This window comes from Pelecanus crispus, chromosome 12 (genome assembly GCF_030463565.1).
Source record: "Pelecanus crispus isolate bPelCri1 chromosome 12, bPelCri1.pri, whole genome shotgun sequence".
In the NCBI taxonomy this organism is placed as follows: domain Eukaryota; kingdom Metazoa; phylum Chordata; class Aves; order Pelecaniformes; family Pelecanidae; genus Pelecanus; species Pelecanus crispus.
In genome coordinates this window covers 12,899,250-12,924,549 of record NC_134654.1, presented here as the reverse complement: position 1 = coordinate 12,924,549, position 25,300 = coordinate 12,899,250, and the positions used below count along the sequence as shown (strand labels likewise).

Sequence of the window (25,300 nt, the reverse complement as noted above, 5' to 3'; positions counted from 1 at the left end):
CCTGGTTCCCATCACTGTTGTTGCACTGCCTGTCCCCAGCCACTGAGTGATGTCCCAGAAAGTGTCTCACCTTCCCTGCGATGAGTTTAGCCTGCAGCTCCCGGCACTCCTGCTGCAGAGCTTCAATCTGCTTGTCTTTTGCCAGGAGAGCACTGGCTTGCTCTGTCAGGTCCTTGGCACGCTGACGGGCAAATGCTTTTTTACACAGCTCCAGGCTGGAGCCCTTCAGAGGCATTGGAGCAGTTACCTACAGCAGAGACAGCAGCAAGGGAGAAAGCCACATGCGTTAGTGTTCATTAACCATCACCCCAACAGCCATCCGGCAGGGATCACTGTTGAGAGATGCAACCTAGCCCCAAAGGACAGACAAGCAGGCAGAGGAGCATGACAGATGTACAAAAAAGTGGGAGGAAAGAGGAAGGGCTGGATGGAGAAGTGGATCAGAGAAGAGGTGGGAAGGAGAAGATGCTCAGAGGATGAGGCCAATGGGTACAGGGGGCTGCAGGCAGGACAACAATGGGTGGGGAGAGGAGAGAAAAACATAACAAAGGTGGAAAGACAGGAGAAGGCAGCAGAGAGGAGGAGGGGATGATGGCAGCAAAGATGAGCATGGATGGAGGTGGCCAAACCAGGAAGAGAAATGGAGCTTCTGTGGGTTTCTAGGCAGTGGGAAAGAGGGCTTCAGTACGCATGGGTGGAAGATACAGGCAAAGGGGGAGACAAGAGAGAGCCCAGCAAGGGCCAGCATGGCCGGGGGAGGACTGGGAGATGTTCAGCAGGAGAAGCAGTTCAGCTTCACATGCTCCCTGCGAGGGAGGGAAGAGCAAGGGTGGGGACAGCAGTGCGCTACAGGGGGAGCAGGGCAGACAGGGACAGGCAGCTGGCTGGGCACAGGCTCTGGGTAGGGGCCTCGGGCAGGAGCTGAGGCTGCCTGGCTGCAGTCTCCCTGGGATGCCTGCTCTCAACATGCGCCCCCATCCCTGGGGCTGGCTCTCCCCCTGGGTACCAGCACCACAGAGCTGGAGGAAGGGGCAGCTCACACCCCCCTGCTCATCCCAACTCTCTGGGCAGTGCGGTCACATCCAGTCCCTGGGTATATCAAACCCTGCCTCTCCCTCTCCAGCTATTTTTGTCTGCACAAAGCCTGACAATTCGGTGAAGGAGGACTCTCTCCCCTGCCTGATCAGGAACATGGCATCCTCTATGCAAACTTTTCCTCCCCAGGTCTTCCTGAGCATCTCGCCCACATGCAGAAGCTGCATGCTGGGCCTTGGCTCCACAGGACCTGTGTACCAAGCTCTGAAGGCAACTGCTGCCAGATTAATCCCAGCTCCTCAGGGCCCCTTCTCTGGCAGGGCCCCTTCTTTGGCCATGCAGCTGCCTGGTCCTGCCTCCAGCCCACCCTCCAGGAGCCTCAGCCATCCAAACTGCTCTTGGGCCAGCAAGTCAGTTCTCCCAGGTCTTGCACAGGTCTTAAACTGTCACCACCCCAAAGTTTCACTCTGGGAAAAAAATAAAACAGTGTTTGTATAGTCGCTGGAGGGTCTGCATAGCTGTTGGATGTATATCAAATTATTTCTCTTAACATAGTATCTGACAAATCCATCTGGCAGCAACGGTTGCCCTGCAAGTACCAAAACCCTATGACAGATGGGCAGCACAGTGCCTGGGGACAGAGAGGGCAGGCAGTGCCAGGAAAACCCCCTACCTTCTCTTCAGCAAATCTTTCACTTCCTCCTTTCTGTCCTAAAGGGCTTGAATTCCCCATCATAATCCCTGGTTTCCTTCCAAGGGAAGAAAGGTTTTCCCTTACTCTGCTGCAATTAGGAAGATCATGCAGGTGCTTGTGCTCAAGATCCTACATCCTACAACCATCTCCCACCACTCCTGCACTGTGTCAAATATTACAGTGTTTGCAACAAGCTGCTGTTGGGTCAGAGAAAGCAAAAACCATGCAGCTTGCACAGCAATGCAAGCGAGGTGTGGATGGAGCAGAGTCTTTCACCCCTTCCTGTTTTGCTCTACCGCACTCCTTTTCTTATTCAAATACTTCCTGTTTCTTTTCGGTGAAGTCAGATGAATTATTTTCACAACTTGCCCAGGGAAAGCTGAGCTAATTACCTTAAACTAACATCTTAAGGTAGGTCAGCACATTTATAGCAAGAAACCAAGCAGGAGGAAATTGCTCAAAGCCAACTCCCCACACACAAGCAGAAGAAGCTGGCAATGGCTGGGTTTCATGATTCTTGCCCTGCTGCTGATATGCAAAGCGTGTTTGCTGTAGGTTTAAGAAAAGGGGAAAGAAAAGGCCTTTCTAGCTCAATAGAAGTAGCAAGCAAGAAGTCCCAGCAATGAGGTGCTCTCCTAGCTCAGCTTCCCATCCCAGCCATGCCCAGCAGCAGAAAGCCCCCACACTCACGACTTTGAGGTTTGCCTCCTGGAGTTTCCGGGCTCTCTCCTCCAGGCGCTTGGCAATCACCGCCAGCTCCGCATTCTTCCTCTTCAGGTGCTTCACCTTCTCCTCTGCCTGGGGGAAACAGCTCCTGCGCTAGATAACAGAAGGACAGGTTCGAGGTGGAGCCCCTGCTCAGCTCAAAGCTGCATACTGGGGGTGTTAGGGGAGGCTAAGATCCCCAGCCCTGCCTGAGCCGCTCTGTGGCCACAGGGCTTTTCCCAGCCAGGGCTTGGCCTGTTCTGTAACTGTCCCAACCATTAAACACAAACCTCTGCTCTTGTCGCCTTTCCAGTCACTGAAACCTGTGTTTTTCCCAGTATTTTTGTTAATGTGAACTCTTGGTCCCCATGAGATGCCTCTCACCACACCCCAGGCCACTCTGCAAGGTCCCTCTCCATCTGCAATACGCTCATTGCAGACTCTGCAGGCTGGGATTTGGCACATCTCCAGCATCAGTCTGGCCTGGCCATGCACCCTTTGGGGTTTCTCTTCCAAAATCTTCCCAAAGTTTATTTCCCTGGGGTTACAGGACTCAACACATCAGTGCAGACTTGTGCTGCCCTGCCACTGCAAGCTTTGCCATTGTCCTTTTTCTCATGACACTGAAGCATGAGTTCAGGGGAACAGGGAGAAAGTGGCAAAGGACTTTATGATGTTTGCAAAGCAAATTTCTTTTTTCTTCCTATTGATTCTGTTCGCTCTTAATCCCCTTTTATCTGTTATCTGTCCATTTCAATAAACTGCTGCTTGCCGATGGCTCATTCTCTCAAGGTCGTACCCAGATGTGTTGTGCTGTCTTTTCACATCAGCAAAAATGTCAGGTCAGCTGATCCTTCCAATTATTTTCCTCCCTACCCCTGTGAGATCCCACCATGGACACTTGCTGCTTTCACTGGTTTTCTTCAGCCGGAAGACTGAGGCTGATTTTTGAGAGTAAGATTTGATGAGAGCTTACACAACAGTGCTTTGCTAAAATCCAGATGACTGATAAGGGGTAACCCCCACCCCCCGCCAGCATGCAGGTCATACTGGATTTATGCTTTTAGTGTAAGAAAATTATCTAAAATATGCATTTTGAATTTGGTGATATAAATCTGAAAAGCTGAGCAATCAAATTTTCAGGGGCCTGGGTGTGGCCGCATCACCATGCCTCAGGGCTGCGCAAGGGGCTGATGCTCTCCAGGGAGGATGCAGGAGGGGAACATCCCCTCTTTGTATTTCCCGAGGGTCCTGGCTGCCCACCATGGCCCTGGGGAGCCAGGGATGGGGGAGCAGGGCAGAATGGGCAGCAGCCTGGCTTGGCTTTGGGTGCTGGCGGTGCCAAGCTTCCATGGGAGCAGGGGGCAGTGCTGCACTGTCACCCAGAGCCAAGGCCGAGTGAATCAGTGTTTCTGCTTTTCCAATTAAAGAGGAAACAAGAGTGACTTCCCCCTCCCCTGCCGTCAGCTCACAGCTGCCTTGCTCTCTGCCTGCTCTCACAGGCGGCTGCGTTAAAGCCTCTTGTGGTTTCCAGCAGGCAAGTAGCACCAGACAAAAATGGCAGAGAGGGCAGCAGAGGGACCTGGCCCAGCTCTGTATTGTGAGGAAGGGGTCCTGCTTGAGCCAATGATGGGTGCAGTGCGAAGTCACCTAGAAGACCCAAAGCACCCAGGCCCTGCTCAGAAGATCCTGTGTGCCGGGATCTCTTGGAGTTGGCAGCAGACAGCAGCTCACCCTGGCCAGGACTCCCTTCCCATGGACCATCCTGTGCCGGCAGCTTGCCCAACACCCGGCCAGGGCACGGGATGGGGCTACATCCTCTGCTCACCAGCAAGCTGTTCTCCTCGGCCAGGCTGGAGCAGCGGTGACGCAGGTCCTCCAGTGTGCTCAGGAGCTTCATGTTCTGGCTCACAAGGAAGCCATAGTCAGTCCCGCTCTGCAAAACAGCACAGGAGAGGCAAGACAGGACTTCGCCTGCCTGGGGCGAGGGGAGAGGGACCGCAGCTGCATGCCTACCCTGGCCCCGCAGCGACCCCAGACTGGCCGTGCAGGGAGGCTGGCAGGATCAGGGTGCAGGCAGCGAAGGGGCAGGGTGGAATGCAGACGCTGATTTCAGGAGGAGGTGAGGGGCTGCATGTCCTTTGGGGGATGAGTGGCCTTCAGGGCTGGGCAACATCACCTGTGGGAGACAGCTACTGCCTCCATAGCTTTAAGGATGCTTTCAACTTGCCCAGACCCTCATGTCATTCCCAGCCACTTGCATTTTGACATGGTACCATCTAAACCAGCTCAAGAGCCAGCAAGAGCCAGCCAGGCAGAACACAAGCCGTGATACCCCAGACATGTGCACTGCTCCACACGGCTCAGGGACCCAGCAGCCTCTAGCACTGCATGGCTTTTGTTGGCAACGAGAGCTCCTCACCCATCTCCCTGTGCCAGCTCTCCCAGTTTGGCCCAGGAGCCCACCCAGGAGCCAGGCCCTGGGCTCTGTCCTCCGTGTCAGCCTCAGCTCCGGAAGAAGGCGACATGCCGGATTTCTTTGCAAAACACCACCTTAATTTTGTCACATCAAAAGCAGCAGCAGCTCTGCTGGGAGCTGTATATATAGCTTTGTGGTTACTGCTTCCTGCTCAGAGCAGCTCGCCGCAGGCTCACTGCTGAAGCAGGCTCCCAGAAAGTATTTTTGTGTGTTAGCAAAGCTCATAGCCAAGCTATTGCTTCACAGCTGCCATATGGCAGCAGCAAGCCATGCACCTTGGGAAGACCTGGCCAGATGTTTTCCCAGCAGCCAGGCAGGTCTTGCAGGACCTGCTGGCGCCGCTGAATGGCTGCGACCTTCCTGGTGCACAGCTCTGCTTCTGCAGTTTGCAAGCCAAGGCTACGAGTGAAACAACCCTTAGCTATCATAGTGCCCAAGCTTTTTTGGTAACAAGAAGTCAGACAGGCAGCTCACAGCACTTGCATGCCAATAAGCTCTAGGAGGTCTGAGACTGGCTAAAACTCACTACACTTTTCACCAATATTATATTTTGGCTTCTCAATCACAGCCATTGGAGAAAACCGGCAGACCAGTCCCACAAATTCAACCCCACCGAATCCCCTGGTATGGCTGCTGTGCCCATGCCATGGCTCTCCCAACCTCTCATGCGTGTATGGAAACACCTTGGCAGAGCGGGAAAGGAAAACACAACTGAAAGAGATTGAAAACAAAATAAAACCACCCTCAAAAGATAACACCCAGCCCACCTCACTGGCCTCACGCAGTGTCCCCAGGTCCCACCAGCCCTCTGAGCCTCCAGGAGGGGATGGTAGGTGCCACAAATTGACAGGCCTTGGGAAGAGTGGTTTGCAGGTGTCCACCCTGCAAAAATCCCAGGGTTTGAGAGAGCTGGAGTGAAATGCCCCATGGGAAGAGATTGTACCAGTTTCCACTTGTGGGAAAGGAAAAATATATTTATTTTCCTCTATTCTTTTTTTTTCTCCCCTAGGCACAAAGGCCCAGTTACTGCCACAGTCCCCAGGGACACTGCAGCACAGCAGCTCCCAGGCACCTGGGTGCCCTCTCCAGTGACTCGGTGCTGCTCCCAGGGGTGGTCAGGGCAGGCCCAGGAACCAAGCAACTCCCCAGACTCAGCAGCCTGGGGGAGCCAAGAAGCTCCCCTGGGAGCCTAGCACTGCACTGGGCACGGTGCTTTAGGCCCAGAGACCCAGTACCAGATCCTGTAGCATTGATCCCACCCCTGCTGCTTTACAGGGACAGCGAGGTGCCCCTGAGAATATTTCCCTATTGCTGGCTCCAGCAACAGCAAAGCACTTCCTTGGGCTGGGCACCCATGCAGAGGATGCTGTGGGTGCTGATGGGGAGACAGAGCAGGGTGGGTGTGCAGGGTGGGGGGTCCTACCAGCATCTCCCGTGCCGTGCATAGCAGTGCCATTCACTACTGCCATCCCCAGAGCCAAGCAGGCAGCCCCTGGGATGAAGTCAAAATGCATTATTTCCACCTTCTTGCCACTGCCAAGAGGCCTCAAGCTTCTTGTCTGTGCTTGCTTGCACTGAGACAGGCTGAGCAAATTCAGCCAGCGACCTCTGCACTAGGAGCTGGAGAGCTTTTGCAGAGGAGCTGATGTGCTCCTGCCTCTCTCCATCAGGCAGCTAGGACTTCTGATGTTGTCAGCACCAGGTTTCTGCAGCGGACAATTAGCACTTCCAGCATGGCAGGGGGATCTTTTGGGGACTTACATCCAGATTTCTGTATCTGAAACACTTTTTCTGTAACTATAAAACAACATCTTCATTGGGGCAGGATGCAAAGACTCACAACTACTCATTCTCATCCTACCGGGCTGTCCCCAGTTCAGCCCAGGTTTCTTGCCATGACTCCAGAGCCCATGACGTGGCAAAGGCTTGGATGCCCCAGACCATGCAGAGACCCTTCCAGCTCCCTGGGTGTTGCAGAAGCCCCGGGCAAGGTGCCATGGAGCAGGAGAGCGTGGCTGTGTGCTCCAGGCTGGGGCCAGGCACGCAGCCAAGCCTCCTCCCCAGCCAGCACGTCCCACTGCAGCCGCAGATCCTTGGGGCTTTGCCCAGAGAGGCACACGGAGCATCTGCAGCAAGAAGACGTGGAGGCAGGAGATCCTTGTTGTGCCAGGACATCTGTCCCACACAGGGACCTCACTGCCCAGGAAAGCTTTGCCAAACCTTACCGCCGGTGCTGAGCTGGCGCCGGCTGCGTCAGCTGAACCCTCCTCCAAGACCACATAGAGCCTGGAACTGAAGGACTGTCTAGACGTAATCCCATGCTCATTAAACATTCATTTCCTATAATGAAATAGCTTTTAATTTATTAACCGCTCCACTGTTGCTCAAGGTTCCTGCGCTGCACGGTGCAACCTTGCTGCAGGCTACACTCATGGCCCCTTGGATGGTGCTTTCCAAAGGGAGCTGAGGAAATTGTTAGGGAGAAGAGGCACAGAGGCTGCCCCTGAAGTGACTCTGCTTGATAAAGACAAGCAGAAGTGCTGGCAGGAGCTGAAATCCAAAAGCATCCCTTGGTTAGGGAGGTTTTCAGTGAGCTGGAGTCAGCAGGAGCTGAGGCAGAGCTGATACCACAGGGCAGCAGGGAGGGTCTCCAGGAAGTCATGTCCCCCAGTTCAGGAGCATCATTGGCCATTAAAAAATTAACCCAAGTGACATGTTCTTTGGCTGTGGGGGAAATTTTCTAAAACCGGAGCAAGGTAGGAGAAGAGCAGCAGGGCTGCTGAAGGAGGAGAGCAGACTGCAGCTCCCCTGTGCAGCAGGCACACAGCTTTGAAGCCTCCCATTACAGGAAAATCATCATCATCTGTCAGCATTTTTGGCAGGTAGAGCCCAAAATACAGTTTCTTCAGGATGCATTGAGAACAAGCAAACAAAGAAAAGCCTCAGCAGGGCAGCTGCAAGCAAGCTGCTGCTTTTTCACCTGAAAACTTCAAAAAGCAATGGAGAGCTGCAGCAGCTTTTGCAGGGAGAGGTGCCCAGCCAGGCTGCTAAATGGGTAACACAGTAAAAATCCCCCTAGAGTGCCCAGCATCCAGCGCAGTCTTTAAAGTCCTGCAGAAAACTTGCAGGAAGCCATTTGGGTGACAAACCACAGACGACAGACACTGCCTGCAGCAGCTGCTCTGCAATGCGCTCGGGCTGCCAGTGCCTTGCAGCACGACCTGGCACAGACCAGCCAGGAGGGCTTCCCCCACACCAGCCCTCGGGAACCTGCCAAAGGCTAAGCCCAGCCTTGTTTTAAAATCCCTGCAGAGAGTCAGATGGGGAGGAGGAATTTGCCAGGTGGCCCCATGAGCAGGAGGTCTCAGGTGGCCTTTGGAAACAGGCAGTCTCATGACTGATTTTAAAACATCCACAATTTCAAGATGTCCCTGCAGTGACTTCCCCATCTCCAGAAGATATGGGTCGAACTGCTGGGTTTGCTTCACAACAGCTGTCTCTGAAAACCAACTCTCCCTTTGCAGACCTATTTCCTAAGTGAAACTACACCAGCATTCCTGCTATCTTGGATACATTAAACCCACCACTTCTTCTTCATTTGAAATCATTGTCACCAAGCTTCCACCATGTCAAAGCCCTTTAGCTGTTCATTCCAGCTGACTTTGGTAATTAGTTTCCTTAACTTCTCAATCCTCGCCACTTGGAAATGAAACCTGTCATTGCCAATCCATTTTCTTCTCTTCCATCCATTTCAAGGGAATTGGCTCCCTCACAGAACAAAGTTATTTGCCATAGGCAGCTCTTCTGCAGTGCCCTTGCTGCGTGTTAAAAGCAAGGCAAAAATAGCATCACCTCCTGTTTGGTCAGTGAGCGAGAGCAAAACCCATCCGCTGCTGCTGCTGGCACAGTGAGTGTGCCTCACGCTGTGGCGAGCATCATCCCAGTGGGGTTAAAAGGGATATTTTTGTTAAGGGCATGGGAGAAGTAAGAAACATGCCTGGGATGCAGTCATGGTTATTCTGCCACTCCTTTGATAGGCAGTCTGTGCCCCACAGCTCTTGTTCTTCTTCCTTCATTTTGTGCCGAGTTCCTGGTTTCAGACATAAACATCTCTGTTCTTCCGTTGACTTCATGGCACTTCCCCATCAGCCATTTCGCCCTGTGCATTGCCAACTCCCATTTCCATGAGTCAGCATTTTCTCCCGTTGCCCATCCCTCTTCCAGCCTACTATTTGACCTTATTTATATGATTTCCTCATTTATCTGATTGTTATCATGCCATGTAACAAATTCACGGAAGAAAAAATCCATCCGAGGCTATTAACTTCAAAGATATGGCCTCCAGCATGGGAAGTGCTGGACCCACAAATTGCAAGATATTAAGAGAATATTCAAAGGAACACTCACTATATATTTGCTCTTTCTTACACTTCCCCAGGCAACCTCTCCTGCACGCCCTCTGACCACTGCCAGCTCTTCATATGCTCCTCACAGTGTGTTCAAAATGAGATATTCAGCTAAAATTGGAGTCTCACACATTTGTGTCCTCGCTATCTTTAAAGTCTCTTATGAAAGCACTATCATTGGTCCCAGGAAAACAAACCCAGCTACTCCAGGAGGAGAAAAATCAGCTCAGTAGCTCTGACCACCCTGGCTTGGCTGTCTTTTGATGAGCTCAGCTTCTCCAGTCTCCCCAACCAGGGAGAAATTAATGTTCCTGCAAAACTGAGACGAGGAGGAATGTGAGTGGAAAATAAACTCTCAAGGCAGAGGCAGGGTGTCAGTGGTCCAAAATCCAAGGCTGTAGCCAGGTCCAGCATGCAATCCGGCACGATTTCTCACCTTTAACAGCAAATCCAAAATACAAGAGGTTTTGCAAGCAGACAAGAGAAAATTACACTGAAATACCACATGGCTGCTGGAAAGGCAGCTCTGAACCACTCCTGACATACTGCACATGCATTTCTTCATCTTTCACAATCAAACATAAAACAAGGCAGTCAGTTGAGAGGGACAGAGTATTTGGAGAAATCCTTTTGCTTCCTTTCCCCCAAGGCCAGCCTGTCCCTGCACCACAGAGCCCAGCACAGAGACCCACAGCAAGCAGTCCTCTCAGGGATGGGCCCAGTGGGGATTCTCGCAGAGGAAAGGTCCTGCTCAGGGTGCAGGTACTCATCTGGCTGAACAACTTCTGGTATCATCAGTCCTCAGTTTGCTCCTTGCCTTGCTCTCCAGTGTGGTACCCATACTCCTTCCAGATGGCTGTTACCTACCTAAAGCAGAAGCACGACAAGGCGTGTGTGGTACCAGACAGGCTTTCCCCAGCTGTGACCACGTTAAACGCAAATCATTTTGCAAACCCAGGATGTATGCAGTGAGAAACTACAGCTGATGATTGCTGGGATATGATCCATCTTGGTTACCAAATAATAACCTGCAGCATGGGATTATGCAAAGCAAGCTTCTCAAGTATGACAACATCATCACCTTCCTGCCCTTGGGTCACTCTGTGACCCCTGGGCACCCCTGTGTCCCTTGTAGGGTCTTTTCCCACCTACACACCTTGTGAGAAACACGTACAAAGCCTGTTCTACCAACTGGCATTTTAACACTGATGTACAAGCTTCTCCCTTGTCTCTAACAGCTTTCAGAAAGATTTGGCCTAGCCCCACTCTGGTAAAGCAGAACTGTGCTCCATCCCCACCACAGTCAGAGGACACTAATGGCACCTCTGTTCTGTTGCACAGCTTGGGAATTTATGAAAGCCAGGCAATATACCATAAAACCTAGTTTGGTTGTAAAACTCAGATGCCCAGTGAGGTGCCAAGACAGCCAAGCTACGTTCCCCCCCACCCACTGCAGATTTTTCTGGGTGCTGCTGAGCAAGTCATTGAATCTGCAGAGACGTAGGCTCAAGCAACAGTATTTCCACTAGAAAAAAGCAAAACATAGAAGTGGGAAGTAAATGTGTTAACATCTTCAATGCAAACACAGAAAGACTTTGCAACCTCTGCTTCTTACATACTCATGCACGTTGCCAATCATTTGAGTTAAAACATGGGTATTGGCTTCCTATAGAAATTTTTGGGGCGTTTAGCTCTAAGCAAAGGTCAGCCTGCAGCTCCCAGCATTGCAGGCTCAGGCACAGACAACCCCAAGGTCTTTGTGGAGCATCTGGACTCTTTTTGGATGCCATGTGTCAGATAATTCTATTTTGTAAGCATGAAAAAAAAAAACCTGGGGAAGAATGATAAAATTTAGCTCTTTCCAGGTTTGGTATTTTGATGGCTGAAGCGGGGATGATTGTTCTCTGATATCTCATCTTTCTTGTAACAGAAACTCTAATCCAAAGAAACACTCCCTAGAAAGGCGCGAGACTTTGGTACTGACGAATGCACATGGGAACAAAGTGCCTGTCCACAGTGTGTGGCCCCTGGCTATGTCAGGGCTTCACCCGGGAAAGCCACTGAGCTGCAGTTCAGTAAATCCCTTACCCATATAGAAGTGCCACTGCCCTCTAACAGCATCATAGCTTGAAAAATTAATACTGGGTCTCCTTCCCACCTCAGAGCCTCAGTAACAGTATTTGTGGTCTCACAAGTTTGCTTTTATTCAGTGGAAATACTCATTACCTACCATGTTCAGCTCTGAAGAGGAAGATGTACTCTTCCACCTTGGAAGATACATCAGGGAGCTAGAGTGGCAGATTTTGTATGCACAGCTTGGGTTTTGCCCACATACCTGCTCCACAGTTCTCCCCTACCTGTTCCTGTTTTCCAAATTACTTGCAGTTTCCCAGGGCCAAGAGCACCTTTTCTGCTTAGGTCACATTTGCTTAAAACCTGTTCTAGTTGCCCAGGCGCTGGCATGTCGGGAATGACATTCCTTTCCCCTCTCAGTAAAGCAAGAACTCATTTGGGGCAATTATAGGATTTTGTCCTGGACTGGTAAGTCCCAAATCTCCAATGGCTGTAACAAGTAGCTAAGAGATGGAGGGAAAAAATCATCCCCTTGCACCACTCACAAGAGCCAGAGGTGCTGTTCAGTGGTCAGTATGGAAATGTGAATGGCAAGAGCAGCAGAAGACATACAAACTAATGCCCAATAGGGTATTTTCCCAGAACTGCTAAGCAGATATCTGGGATGCAGAAAGCCTGCACTCACAGCAGGAGGAGGGCAACAAGGCTGCCAGCATTGCACATGCCATTTCTCTTCATGTTATTCCAGCAGGAAGACTACATCCATAGACACCCAAAACAAGGAAGCAAAGACATTGGTGAGTCCCCTCACCAAAAATTTACAGAGGGTGAAATGAGAAAGATGCTGAGGCAGAAGATCATGGTGCAGTAATGGCCAACACCTACATAGTGTGACAGCCCTGTCCCAAAACCAGTTTGTCATCACCAGTCCAGAGGAGCCAGGGACACAGTGAGGAGGCAATGGCTGGTGTCCTTCATCCTCCACATACCACAGAAGTAACCTGGCCAAGCCATTTGGACGTGTCTTTGTATAAGCATGAGCTTATTTAGAGAGACAGTTAAAATGAAATTTACCTTCCCTTTCATACAGTCTCACTTTGCCTTTTCTTCCATTCATTCCTACAAATAAAGTCACACTGGCTCTTCATGGCAGGCAGCTATCTGAAGTTGGCCATACATTCATAGTGCTTGCAGAAAACAGCACTAAGTCATTTGCATGAGGCTGAGCATTGCCAAGACAAGAAAAAGTAATTTACTCAGATTTTGAGCAAGATGGAGTACAATCTTTTTCTAATTGGCATTGCAGGAAATGGTGTCTGTGACAACAAGAACTGGCTTCATTGCCTAGGAAGACCTTCTCACCCTACTGCCATCTTTTATTCTGCTGACCTACCCTTTCTAGTCAAGGGTACAGCTCTACACACCCTCAGACACTAAATGAATAGTTTTTCCGTCTTTACCAATGGAAAATTTGAAGCTCTTGAAATACCATGAATTCCTGCAAAAGGCACTGAGCTTATTGTTAAATGCAACTTGGCCTGAACACTTGACATGAAGGATCTTCTTACTGTATCTATGCTTTGTGTTATTAAGACCCACTGGGAGAAACAGGTTGTTTTGTGGATATTTAAATTTCTACTGACCTGGGCAGTCCTTGATTTAAGCACTTTCTGATGGGTTTTATGGATTTATTGAATATTCTCAGCTCCGTATGACCTCAAGGGAAGCTGAGGCTTGGCTTTTAAGAAATCCAGATCCAAAGCAACCTCCTGAGATTGAGAAGTAGTCATGATAGCCAACTCTGAGTGCCCTAGATGTGCTCCTTGCTTGTGTAGTCCATGGGATGCTAGACCAGGGACATGGTCAGCCCCTGAACTTATCCCTTCTGTAAGTGCAGCTGCGGCAGTTGGGTGGACAAGTAATCCTGGAAGGGGCGGATACAGGGAATATACAGGAAGTGAATGACCTTGCTCCTCTCCCCTCCTCCAATTTAGGGCACCAGGAGAGAGCCTTCACTTCAGCAACCCGCTCCCAAGCCATCCCGAGTTTCCAGGGCCAAAGCAGATCCCACTGGAGCAGCATCCCATAAGAGATGCAGACAACTGAGCTCTCATAGGAAGTGTTCTAAAACCCATCTGACAGCATTACGGGAGCTTTCCAATTTCCAGCCAGACTATCTGTGCCACTGTCCTGGTTTCAGCTGGGATAGAGTTAATTTTCTTCCTAGTAGCTGGCATAGTGCTGTGTTCTGGATTTAGTAGGAGAAGAATGTTGATAACACACTGATGTTTTTAGTTGTTGCTAAGTACTGCTTATGCTAGTCAAGGACTTTTCAGCTTCCCATGCTCTGCCAGGTACACAAGAAACTGGGAGGGGGCACAGCCAGAACAGTTGATCCAAACTGACCAAAGGGCTATTCCATACCATATGATGTTATGCTCAGTATATAAACTGGGGGGGGTTGGCCAGGGAGCAGCAATCGCTGCTCGGGAACTGTCTGGGTATCGGTCGGCGGGTGGTGAGCAATTGCATTGTGCATCACTTGCTTTGTATATTATTATTATAATTATTGTATTGTTATTATTATCATTACTATTTTACTTTATTTCAATTATTAAACTGTTCTTATCTCAACCCAGGAGTGTTTCTCACTCTTACTCCTCTGATTCTCTCCCCCATCCCATCGGGGTAGGGGGAGTGAGCGAGCAGCTGCATAGTGCTTAGTTGCTGCCTGGGGCTAAACCACAACAGCCACTTTAACCCCATTCTTCCTATGCAGACAATGTTTTCCTCCTTCTCTGATATTTATTATTCTGATTGGGATCCTACACCTGCAGTGTCTGGACATTCTCAGCAGGAAAGTAATTTCTTACCTCCTGTGTCCACACAGAAATTTTGGAAGGCAAGACTAAAGTAATTTCAAAGGCCCAGGACCAAGAATACATTTGTGAGAGCAAGCCCCCAAGTAGCATTAGTAACATGGTAGGACATGTACATGTCTGTGCCGTTACTCGGCAGAGGAGCTAGGAAACCCTGCAGTGTATTGCAGGATGCAAAGACACACAGCAAATGGTTGGGAAGCCATGAGTTGCAACAAGGGAAATTCCCACCAGACTGATGTAGAATGTTCTTCTCCACAAGAGTACTGCAGCTTTGGGACAGGGTTAGAGAGGTGGTGGGATGCCAGCCCTGTGAGATATTCAACACTCACCTGGACAGGTGCTGAGCAACCTCTTCCAGCTCTGCAGCCAGCCCTGCTCAGGGCAGGGGCTAGACAGGAGGCTCCAGGTGTGTCCACCAACCCACCTCCCTAACTGCAGAGATCCCTTGCCAGCTCCCAAATGGGAGAAGTGCAACAGTTCTCCACCCTCGGCACTCAGGAGGGACCTGAGCAAGAAAGCTGAGATTAACTTGACCTATGGATAGTCTTAACAACTGCCCATAGACTGTCCCTGAGGGAATGGCAGAGCAATAGTGGCAGAGGCTGGGACACACGGTAAGAGCTTCATCATAAAATCAACATCTTTAATCAACTCTGTCAGCGATGAGCCCTTGGGAGGCTTTTCTCCACACTAGGAGATTACTCCCTGGAGGCAGCTGTCCTGTTTGCATAATGCAGCTCTGACATCCCAAGGACAAATGTCCTAAAGGAAGCCCAGCCCCAGCAGCAGGACACATGACATCCATAGCACTTGTCCCAGCCTGGCCAGAAAGATCTATGCTTTTGTAGGTGACCTATGTAAGCATCCCCTCAACCCCAGCTGTAACACAGCACCTTGCTGCCTAGGAAGTGGGTTTGAGGATGTGGCTTCCACAGCCCAGCAGCACCAGCACTTGCTCTGCCAGTGACTGCAGCACTGAGCTCCCTCCTGGGTCTGAACTGGAAAACCTTTCACATCACTAAAGCCACTTGACTTCAGGATGAAATTCTGGATTTCCCCCCCTCCCCCCAGGAAAAGACAAGTTAACCTTTCTGAGGATCAACATCAATGTTAAGGGTGGTACTGCCATGGTGCCACCAGTACCACCACAGTAACATCATGGTACTACTGTGGCATGACCACAATACAGCAGAGCATCACCAGGTACCACAGCACCATCAGTACTATCAAGTATCACCATGGTACTGCCTCGGCACACTGGTGCTCTGATGATGCTGCCACAACCCCATGGAAGTGGGAAGCAACATATTAGCCACCCACCAAGCCAGGAGCCTCCAGGATCATGGGGAAACACTCAAGGGCCAAGGGAAACTCAATGGCAGGTGCCCAGCAGTCACTGCCATAGAAACCAAGCCAGGCCCTCACCCCCTCCACCACCACCCATGTGCACAGCTGGTGCATGGGGGACCCACTGCAGGGGTCAGCTAGATCTGGGTGCATGGCCCCTACCCCGCAGGATACTGTTCAGCCACTGGAGCACCCACAAACACCCCTTTGAACCAGCCACCTGCCCCCCTGCCACTCCCAGCCTTCCCACCCAGGCACAGTGCTCCCTTGCCAGTCAGCTCCCCCAAAGGGAAGAGAAGACAGTAAGTTTGGCACAACCAATTTGACTCTCGGGATGGATAGAAAAGGTGGGTGGGAGCAGAAATCCTTCCCATTCTGGTGCCCCATTTTTTGACTAGAGTTGTTCTGGAATGACCAGGGGCTGTGGTCAGAGGCAGACCGAGGACTTCATGGTTCAATGTGGCCTTTCTCTAAGCATCACTATAAACAGCCCTTCAAAAAAGAGCTGTCTTGAGTGAAACCATTTTCTCTCTTGGTGGGTTTCCAGCAGCACCGTTTCTCCCTGTGGGCCGGCCCAGCCTGCTCTCCAGCCAGGCTCAGCAACACAGCACAGGCTTGGTTCAAAAACCTCCTGCTAAACCCCAATCAGCTCTGCTCAGCGTTTCTTCCCCATGCTCAAGAAGAACATGCCAAGAGCTGCTTTCTCCCCTATTTTAAAAGTACCACGCAGCTACCCCAGACCCCAGGGGATCCCAGGAAGATGGCTGATTTTACCCATGGGAAAGGAGGGCAAGCCATCCTAAGCAGGACAAGCTGATGAACTTTTGTGGCCTGGATCAAGGAAGTGAGAGTCTGAGGGAGCCTTTTTGGCTGTTTTTAGAGAGACGCTGCAAGGGGCCAGGCATTGCATTGCCTCAAGGTGCCCTGGTGCTGTCTGCAGGGACAGGATCCCCCTGCAGTGCAGGTGCCCCAAGCCCTCCCAGGCTATCCTGAGTGGAAAGGGGATGCTCTGGAATAGGGTGGCAGTGAATCATGTCCCTGTCAGTCCCTGCAGAGCCATTGATGCTGCTGGAGTGAAGACACGCTGCAGGGACAGCTCAGCCTTTGCTGGTGCAGGGGCTGTGTCTGCACCAAGCTGGGTCTGCCCAGTGCTGGCCCCGTCAGGACTCCGGTGAGACCCCGCACCAGCTCCAGCACCAGCCAGGGGAGAGGCAGCTGGAAATCCCTGCAAAAGGGCAGTGAAGGCAGCAGCTCCTTCTCTCACATGCCGGTGCATAGCAGCAGCTCTGGCAGCTCCCAGCCCCACAGGGAAGGTTTTGTAGGTGGCTCAGCCACAGTCAAGTGCAGCTATTTCCCATGCCCATCTTGTACCAAGGTAACATCCCCCCGATGCCCTGACACCTCTCCCCCCAAAACACACGTGGCCGCACCCCTCTTGCCAGCAAACGCACCCTGGCAGCCGCCTTACCTGTGGGGGTCCGTCTGTCCGGTTGCATCCGAGCCCGTCTATCGCTCTCAGTGGCCTAACAAGCTCCAGTGCAGAGTGAACCCACTGGGGGTCTGGAGGGGGACTGTGGAGGGTCCCCGGGGACTCTTCCTGGGATTGGGGTGCTCCGGCCCCCGCTGGCCCTGGCGACAGCTGGCAGCTCGCCCTGTCACCCCCCACGCCTTTACGCGTGTCCAGGTCTGGGCAGGCAGAGGCCGTGGGGACGGCATCGCCCGCTGCCGGGGCACCGCTCTGCCCCGCTGCCGGTTGCTGCAGATTCGCGCCGGGCACCCCTCGCTCCGGCTCCTGCATGGCTGGGGCAGGGCGCTTGGCTCACCCGCTGGCGGCGAGGGCTCCCCGTGGCTCCGGGAGCCGGCACGGAAAACCCGAAGGCATCAGTGCTGCGGCGGTGGCGGGAGCAGCCCGGGCCGCCCTCCCTCCCGGCGGGGACGGAGGCGGCGGCAGCAGCAGCATCCCTGCGCCGGGGGAGGCTCCATCCCCGCCTGGATCTGCCGGCTCGGCGGGCGGGCGAGCGACTGCCGCCCCCCCTACACACCGTACAAAGGCTGCTGCCCGCTGCCCTCAGCCGCCCCCGGCCCCATGCCCGCCGCCCGCCCGGACCGGGATGACGTAGCGGAGGGGCCGGGGGAGCCGCCAGCCCCTCACCGTGGCTTCGGGCAGCCCCCGGCGCAGACGCTGCCGAGTCATCAATATTAAGCCGGGCTGTGCACCCCGGGGGGGCCGCGCCGCGCCCCGGGCCGCCAATAGCGGCGGCTCCGCCGGTTTCCATGGCAACGGTGCGGGAATGGGGATTGCTGCCTATTGATGAGGCAGCGGGGGTGATGCGGCAGCGCGGTGAGGAGCGGCCGGGCTGCTCCCTACATTGCATCGCCCCTCCACACTCCGGGGTCGGGGTCCCTCAGAGCCCCGCACCCTGCCAAGATAGGGGTTTTGGGGACAGCACCGGCCCGCAGCACCCTGCGCAGGGCAAGCAAGTCTGGTCCTGGGAAAGCCAGCGGGTTTTTCCCCTTCCCTCCTGCTCTGATGACCACTGGGCATAAGAAGGGGCAGCTCAGCCCCACCCTGGGGATGCTCACACACCTTGCCTTTGGGCGAGCAAAACCTCAGCCCAACGACACGGCCCACAGCACTGCATGCTGGAAACAGCCCACTGCTGAAAACACAGGCTGGGCCTTGCCTGCAGCATGCCCAGGGTAAAGGCTGCAGCGGGCAAGAGGCAGAGAGTGGTGTGAGTAGGGAGGGAGGTGTGGGGGGCTGATATGATCCACAAAGACGGGAGTTAGCAGCATGCTATAGCTAAGCAGGGCACTGCCATCTCTGAGCACTCACACACATGCAGAGCAGGCAGGTATGTGCTCTGTCTCTGTCTGCCTACTCCTTGCCTTGCTGCATCTTTGATGAAGATCACCTCGTTCATCAGACTGCACGGTGTTAGCAATGCTCAGGGGAAAGCCACCAGGCTACACCCTGGGGGACATCCATCTGTCCTTGCTCCCCAGCCCTGTTCAAAGCTTGACCCACTGCAGAGCAAGGTTTGAAGATCCCAGAACCAAGAGGGGCAGCACAGACCTCATACTACTGCTGAGCAGCTGGGGACAGGTCCTACCTCCCCACATCCTTGTGTGTAGCAACAGCTCCTAGTCCCACTGCTGGTACTTCCCCACTGTGGGGTGGGGACAGCATTTGGCATTTCACAGTGCATTGCTCCCTTTGTGGTCACAGCTCCTGCCTGCACCAGTAGAGTCTGCTCTGGGCCTCGTGGTCCAGGGGAGGCACTGTTCATGGGGTCTTTGATGCCCCTTTTCAGACACCACTTCATGAGCACCTCCTTTAAGAGCTTCATCAGCTCATCCAGATGTGTACTGTGCAGTTGTGTGAGCTCTTGAAACAGATGCCACTGCTATGCATCATCTCCGCTTGAGCGGAGACAGCACAGGCAAATCACTAAGTTACTTCTCACTGCTGACTGCAAAGGGTGTAGATGACCCACTTAGAGTTCTGCACTGTAGGGAGTTACCAGCAGGTCTAACAGTCTCACATCACACACAATGCAGGAGCCTGCCATCCCACCTGAATCCCAGATCTCCGAGCTGTCGGTTTTTAAGGAGAGCATGTGCATGGTGGGGGGGAAGCACCAAGCTGGTGATGAGCAGCAAATACAGCCAACAGACCAGAGGGAAGATTCTGGACAACCAGATCCCACCTTCCTGCATGTTCCAGTACTTGTGTACCTTCAAAACACTAGCTTAAGAGGCACCTTTTCCTCCAGGAACACCTCAGGATGAGTTCCACTACCTCCCACTGCTGGGTTTCCGCCCCAGGGAGACACTAGGCAGGATCTCCAGGTGCTGCACAAGCACTGAACAAGGCCCAGGTGCTGCACAGCTCACTGACAAGACAGAACAAGTGGGTTTAATTAGCAGAAAGCAAGAGCCAGCAGCAGGAAGGGAAATGCACCACTGATAAGATTGCATGGTTGCAAGCAGCACACACACCACTCACAGTGCAGCCTCCTTGGAAACCCTGCTCCAACACATCTTGTTTTGTACTTCCACTGCCATGTGGCTGCTCACAGTCTCTGTTCATCTCACCTAGGATGTGGTGCCACCATGGCCCCGAGCAGCTTTCTGCTTCTCCCACTCACTGGTGCCAGACCCACATGGCTCCACAGCATTCTCAGGACCTGCTACCCTGGAGAAAGAGGGGCCATAGACAACCCCCTGGGCCAATGCAGGGCTCAATTTTGGATCTCCCACAGCCTTCACTAAAGGACCCAGTTAGGTGAGGTGAAGGCCCTGGATGGGATGTCCACACATCCCCTGCCACCAACCCTGGTGAGAGGATGTCTGCTGGGGCCCTGAGCTTGGGGAGCTGGAAACAATCTTTCATGCCTTGTCCAGCCTACAGCTATTTAGCCAGCTGGATAAGTCATGGCTACAGACTATCCTTAGAAAGGAGAGAAGAGAAATTCACCTAAGCCATTAAACACTCAGTGGCTCAGGAGGTCCCTGACCTGTAAGTCAATGAAGTCTTCATGAGAGCTCTGGGGATGGGGTGCTACAGGCACCCCTGGTCCTCCAAGTCACCCAGGCATCTGCTGGGGGGGGGGGGGGGGGTGGGTGTGCTGTGCTCCCTGTAGAGGAGATGGGCCAAAGCACTTCCTAGAAAGATCCTTGAAGCTCTCCCAGGACAGAGGAAACCACAGGCTCAGGGAAAAGAGGTGATGATATACAGCAATCAATGAAAAATGGGCAATATTAGAGAGCTCAAAATCAACAGCTCGAGTCTGGGGAGATGAAAAAGTATCCCAGCAGAGCCCCCCAGCAGCACCCACTGCTCTCCAAAGGAGCCAGGCCTGTGACTGGTGGTGCAGGGACAGGGGTATAGTGCATGGTCCCCCAGAGCCTCCTGCCTTCTTCTGTCAGGCAGCAGCAAGGATTGGGCTGCTCCACAGTGGGCAACAAATGAGAAGCCAGGTGTGACCCCAGCACACACAGGGTCCTCAAAAACCAGGAAGCCATCCCACAACTTTTGAGCAGGACACTGGTAACAGGGTCCCTTAGCAGCCCCAGACAAGACAAGATGAACCAGGACCAAGGACCCCAGCCAGCAGCAAGAAGAGACAGAGCCAGGACTACAGACAAGGCTATAGCGTAGGTGTGGGGTCCATTCAGGGCACAGGGCCAGAGACAAGCTACCTGCAACATGGATCTAGGGTCCATCCAGAAGACATGGCTGGAGATAAGCTTCTTAGAATATAGATCCAGGGACCATCTAAGAGACAAGACCAAACAGAGATTTACCTACATCAAAGTTCAAACAATGACTGAAGATGCAGGGCTGAGCTTAAATAATGCTCCTGGACCAGGGGCAGCAGGTCCATGGGGTGGGGCTCCAGGTGATGCTGCTCAGGGCAATTAAGAGCAATTAGTGCCTGCTGGGTCCTGTTGAGCTCCTCCTCTGGCTCTGGGGATGGCGTTTGATAGGGACCAGGAGGGGTTCATGGGAGTTCCACTGTGGTCTCAGCTGGTGGAGGAAGCATGAGTATGAGCACCTGGGGCCATGCCAGCCCTGGGGGACCTGTACATGGGTGCAGGGATAGTGACATGTATCAGCACTCATGGGCACCTCCAGACTGAGGTGACTGGGGGTACCAACCCATTTCCACCTTCTTTTTGTCAGATCCCTGGGGATGGCCCCAGCGAGACCGTCCCTCCTGCCTCTGTGCATGAGCTCATGCTGGTGACTGCAGGAACATGCAGTGACAGACATGGGCACCTGCTCTCCCCTCAGAGTCCTTCAGCTCCCACTTCCCACCTCTGTGCACCCACCCTGTTGGCCAGGGGTTTGCTCTGACACATCCTGGGGCAGCTCCAAGGAGGAGATATGAGTTGCCATGTTGCCCACACTCACTCTTCCCCCTGATCCTGTCACACCCAGCAGCACAGGGCTGGTGGTGGGACCGTGCAGTGGAGCAGTGCGTGGACCGAACCCCTGTTACAAATAACCTAGCAGAAAAGGGCTGGCCCTGCCGGGGGTCACGGTGCAATCCCAGACATGGTGGCCTGGCACAACATGGCATGGAAACACCATTACATGCACTGGGGCTGGCGTGGGAGAGACTGGCTCTTACCCTGGATGCCGGCATAGCCTGGCAGGGCAGCTGTCGGTGCCTATAGCCCTCCCCAGAGCCTCCCTGACAGCGCTGGGATGGGCATCTGCACCCTCCGCAGCACCCAGAGGGGTCTCAGCCACAGCCCCTGCCCTGCTCGGGGCATTTCTGGGTCTGCAAAGCAGCAGGGACTGGGGACCATGCAGCCTGCCCGCCTCTGCGGCATCAAACAGGGCAAGGGTAAATGAGCTGCGGTCCTTCAGAGACCAGGAGCTCACCCCAATAGGGAGAGGACACGTTTCCTTGCGGGAACCTGCCAAAATGCATTCAGTATAAAGGGAGGGCACTAAAAAATTGAGTTGTTTTTTTTTAAAAGAAGAAAAAACTAGCAGTTTCTGTTTTGCTGCTCTCAGCAAGAAAAATGTTTCCAAACGTCCCTCCCAGCAGTGTATGCTGAGTGGCTGTAATATTCCTAACCACAATAGTCCTCGATCAAAAATATTTGGTATTTGTCCTTCCTAATACTTGAATATTCATTATTAGGAGGTGAACTTTAAAAACTTTTGCATGTTAAAAACTTGGACTTGCTTTTCCTTTCCAGCGCACAGCAAAACGAAAGCTCTTCAGGGTGGTCTGCACTGGCTGCTTGCGGCAGGGGGGTTAGCCCTTTTTTGTTTTTACTGTTTAAAAACTTGCCTCCTTGTGACCATGACGACATTTTTGATTTGATTTTTTTTTTCCTTCCGCATGCCCTTCGAACAGTCACAAAGCCAGGGAATGTGGGAAAGCCGGCAGAGTGAAGAGAAGCAAAACACCCCAGTCCTTTCTGGCCAGCCCAGGGAGGTGTCAAAGTGAAAGAAAAATACCCCAAATGCAGTAAAAACACCCACAAACAGTCCCAAGACCAGCACAAGAAGTTTTACAAAATGTGGAAACTTTCCTTTAACATTTGGGGTCAAAAAAGTAAAAAAAAAAAAGTGTATTTTTAATATATTTTTTCTACTATTTTTAGATGTCCTCTCCCATGGGCAGGAGATGGGGAGTCAAAGCCAAGGGTTAAGATGCCTGGGGGGGGTTCAGGTGTTGATGTTTGGAGAACAGAGACCCTCCTCCTGCGTACCTGGAAGCTGAGTTGGTTTTAACCCCCCCCAGGAAGGATGGGCCAGGGTTGTGTGGCTGGAGGGAGACAGGGATGTAGGAGGGTCTCTTCGCTCCACACGGCCTTGCAAACATGGCCGGGGCTGCCACAGCACATAGCAGCTTTGCTGGTGAGCCTTGGGGGACTGAAAGTGAGAGCCCCATGTCAATGGGCTGAGATTTGCCGGCTCCTCTTGAGCTGTTTCCACCACCCCCACCCGTGGTCCCACCAAGGCTTCCCCAGGGCTTTGAAAGTGGTCTCCAGCAGTGTGCAAGCTCGCAGGGCCTCCCACTGTGGGATAACCTCACTGCCCGTGGCCCTGGGCACTGCAAGTGTCTCTTCCCCAGTTTTGCATTTCCCAGGAATAGAATAAAAAGTCCACAAGTCAATGCCAAAAGAGTTTTATTTAGTAGCCTCTCACCCCACTGCATGCAGCAATCATTCAGCAGCACAAAGCCATCCAGGAGTCCCCATCGCCTCCCATGCCTCTCCCCATTGCACGTGGCTGCCACCACCCAGCTCTTCCCAGGGCTTTGCTATGTGGAAAATGAAGATGGGAGAGAAAAAATAGGAATTGGAGGCTTTGCTACCTACCTGGCCTCCCAGCGTGGTGCTTGCTGTGACCTGACAGGCCCCTCCGCCACACACATGGGGCACTGGGCCATGCACCCCCTCCTCCCCACATGGCCGGTCCCCAGGTGCCAGAGGGACAGCGGGCAGAGCATCTGCAGCCCGGGGAGGGTCGCGGTGCCCGTGGGGTGGGTGGCCGAGTGTGGGCACCCCCCCGTGAGCCAGACACAACCCATCCTCTGCTCTCAGACCGCGTGCAATTCGTGATGGGCATGTGGGTCGCGGCGGTGCTCTCTTCTCCGTAGCCCACAGTACACTCATCCATAAAGTAGGAAACACTACACCCTGCAGTGCTGTTTAGTAGTGCTTTCTACTTTATGGGTGACTGCACTGTCTCTCTGTCGGTGTCCGGTGGTTGCTCTCCTCCGGTGAAGTGCTTGCTTCCACCCACGCGGGGCCACGTCCTGCGCCCCACGTGGCCCGGCCATGGGGCCACCTTCGGCGTCAGCATGGCCAGGGACGCAAATTGCAGGTCTGGTCTTGCCCCAGGGACAGAAAGCCTCTACCAGCATCACCTCCTGCCTCGGGTAGCTGTACCAGGCATGGGGGACATCCTTGTCCCCACAGGGGAGATCCTGCCTTGTGCTCCCCTGTCTCCCCTAAAACCCCATCCTGGGCACATCCTCATCTTGTCCCCATGGGCAAGACCCTACCTCATACCCCATCATTCCACCTCGAGCCCTGTCCTGGGCACAAGGGTCATCCTCACCTTGTCCCCAAAGTGGGGAAGCCACCTAATACCCCATCCTGTTCATAGGGGGCAGCTTTGACTTGTCCCCAAAGGGAAGACCCCACCTCAGACCCCATCCTGGTCATAGGAGTAAGCTTTCACTTGTCTCCCAAGGGGGGACTCCACCTAATACTCCATCCTGGTCATACGAAACAACTTTGACTTGTCCCCAAAGTGGGGGACCCCACCTCAAACCCCATCATCCCCTCTCAGACCTCATCCTGGGCACAGAGCGTGTGCTTGCTTTGCCCCCATGGGGAGACCTCCACCTCATACCCCATCCCATTCACAGAGGACGCCCTTGCCTTGTCCCCATGGGGGAGATCCCACCTTGAACTCCATCGTTGTCCTTCAAACCCCTTCGCAGTCTCAGAGGACCACCTCCCCTGGATCCCAAGGGTGAGGTCCCACCTCAGACTCCATCATTGACCTTCAAATCCCATCTGTGTCACAGAGCCCTGCTTTGCCAAGTCCCCATGAGGGGACCCCACCTAAAGAGCACCCTGGTCACAGAGGACCCCTGTGCCTTGTCCCTGTAGTGGGGAGCCCATGGCGAATTCCATCCACACGACAGGGACCCCTTGCATTGCCTTGTCCCCATGGTGGAGACCTCACCTAAATGCCACTCTGGTCACAGAGGACTTGTGCCTTGTCCCCATGGTGGGGATCCTATGGCAAACCCCATCCCCTTCACCCTTGAAATGTCCCCATGGGGGACACCGCCTCATCCCCCCCAGCATTTACTGAAGACCCCCTTGCCCCATCCGTCTGCCCCTGAGGCCACGGGAGCTCCGTGGCCTGGGGTCCCCATGGGACGCCACCTCACCCCATCTGCCAGCCACATGGAGACACTTTTGGTGCCCCCATTGCCCTTCAGGCCATGTGGTGGGAGTCACCTGGAGGTCCCCATGCCTGGAGGTCCCCGTGCCTGAGGCCACGCAGAACCCAGCCCCGACAGCCTCACCTCACCTGCCCCACCAGCCTCCACATCCACCCGGTCCCGTCCCCGCTGCCACCAAAAAGCCCCGGGGTGGCACTTCTGCTTTGGGTGCTTCCCGCCTC

The 25,300-nt window shown here is 53.3% G+C and overlaps 1 protein-coding gene across 1 annotated transcript in view; it reads right to left on the bottom strand.

Moving 5' to 3' along the window:
* Positions 1 to 17,419, bottom strand: part of TSPOAP1 (TSPO associated protein 1) — a 72,143-nt gene extending 54,724 nt beyond the window's left edge. Inside the window, exons 1-4 of the mRNA XM_075719626.1 lie at positions 17,090 to 17,419; positions 4,263 to 4,370; positions 2,420 to 2,548; positions 71 to 247 (exon numbers count right to left, since the gene is read on the bottom strand). Coding sequence (XP_075575741.1) covers positions 71 to 247; positions 2,420 to 2,548; positions 4,263 to 4,370; positions 17,090 to 17,419 — 744 coding nt within the window. The remainder of the gene's footprint in view (positions 1 to 70; positions 248 to 2,419; positions 2,549 to 4,262; positions 4,371 to 17,089) is intronic.
* Between the last annotated feature and the right edge of the window lie 7,881 nt (positions 17,420 to 25,300).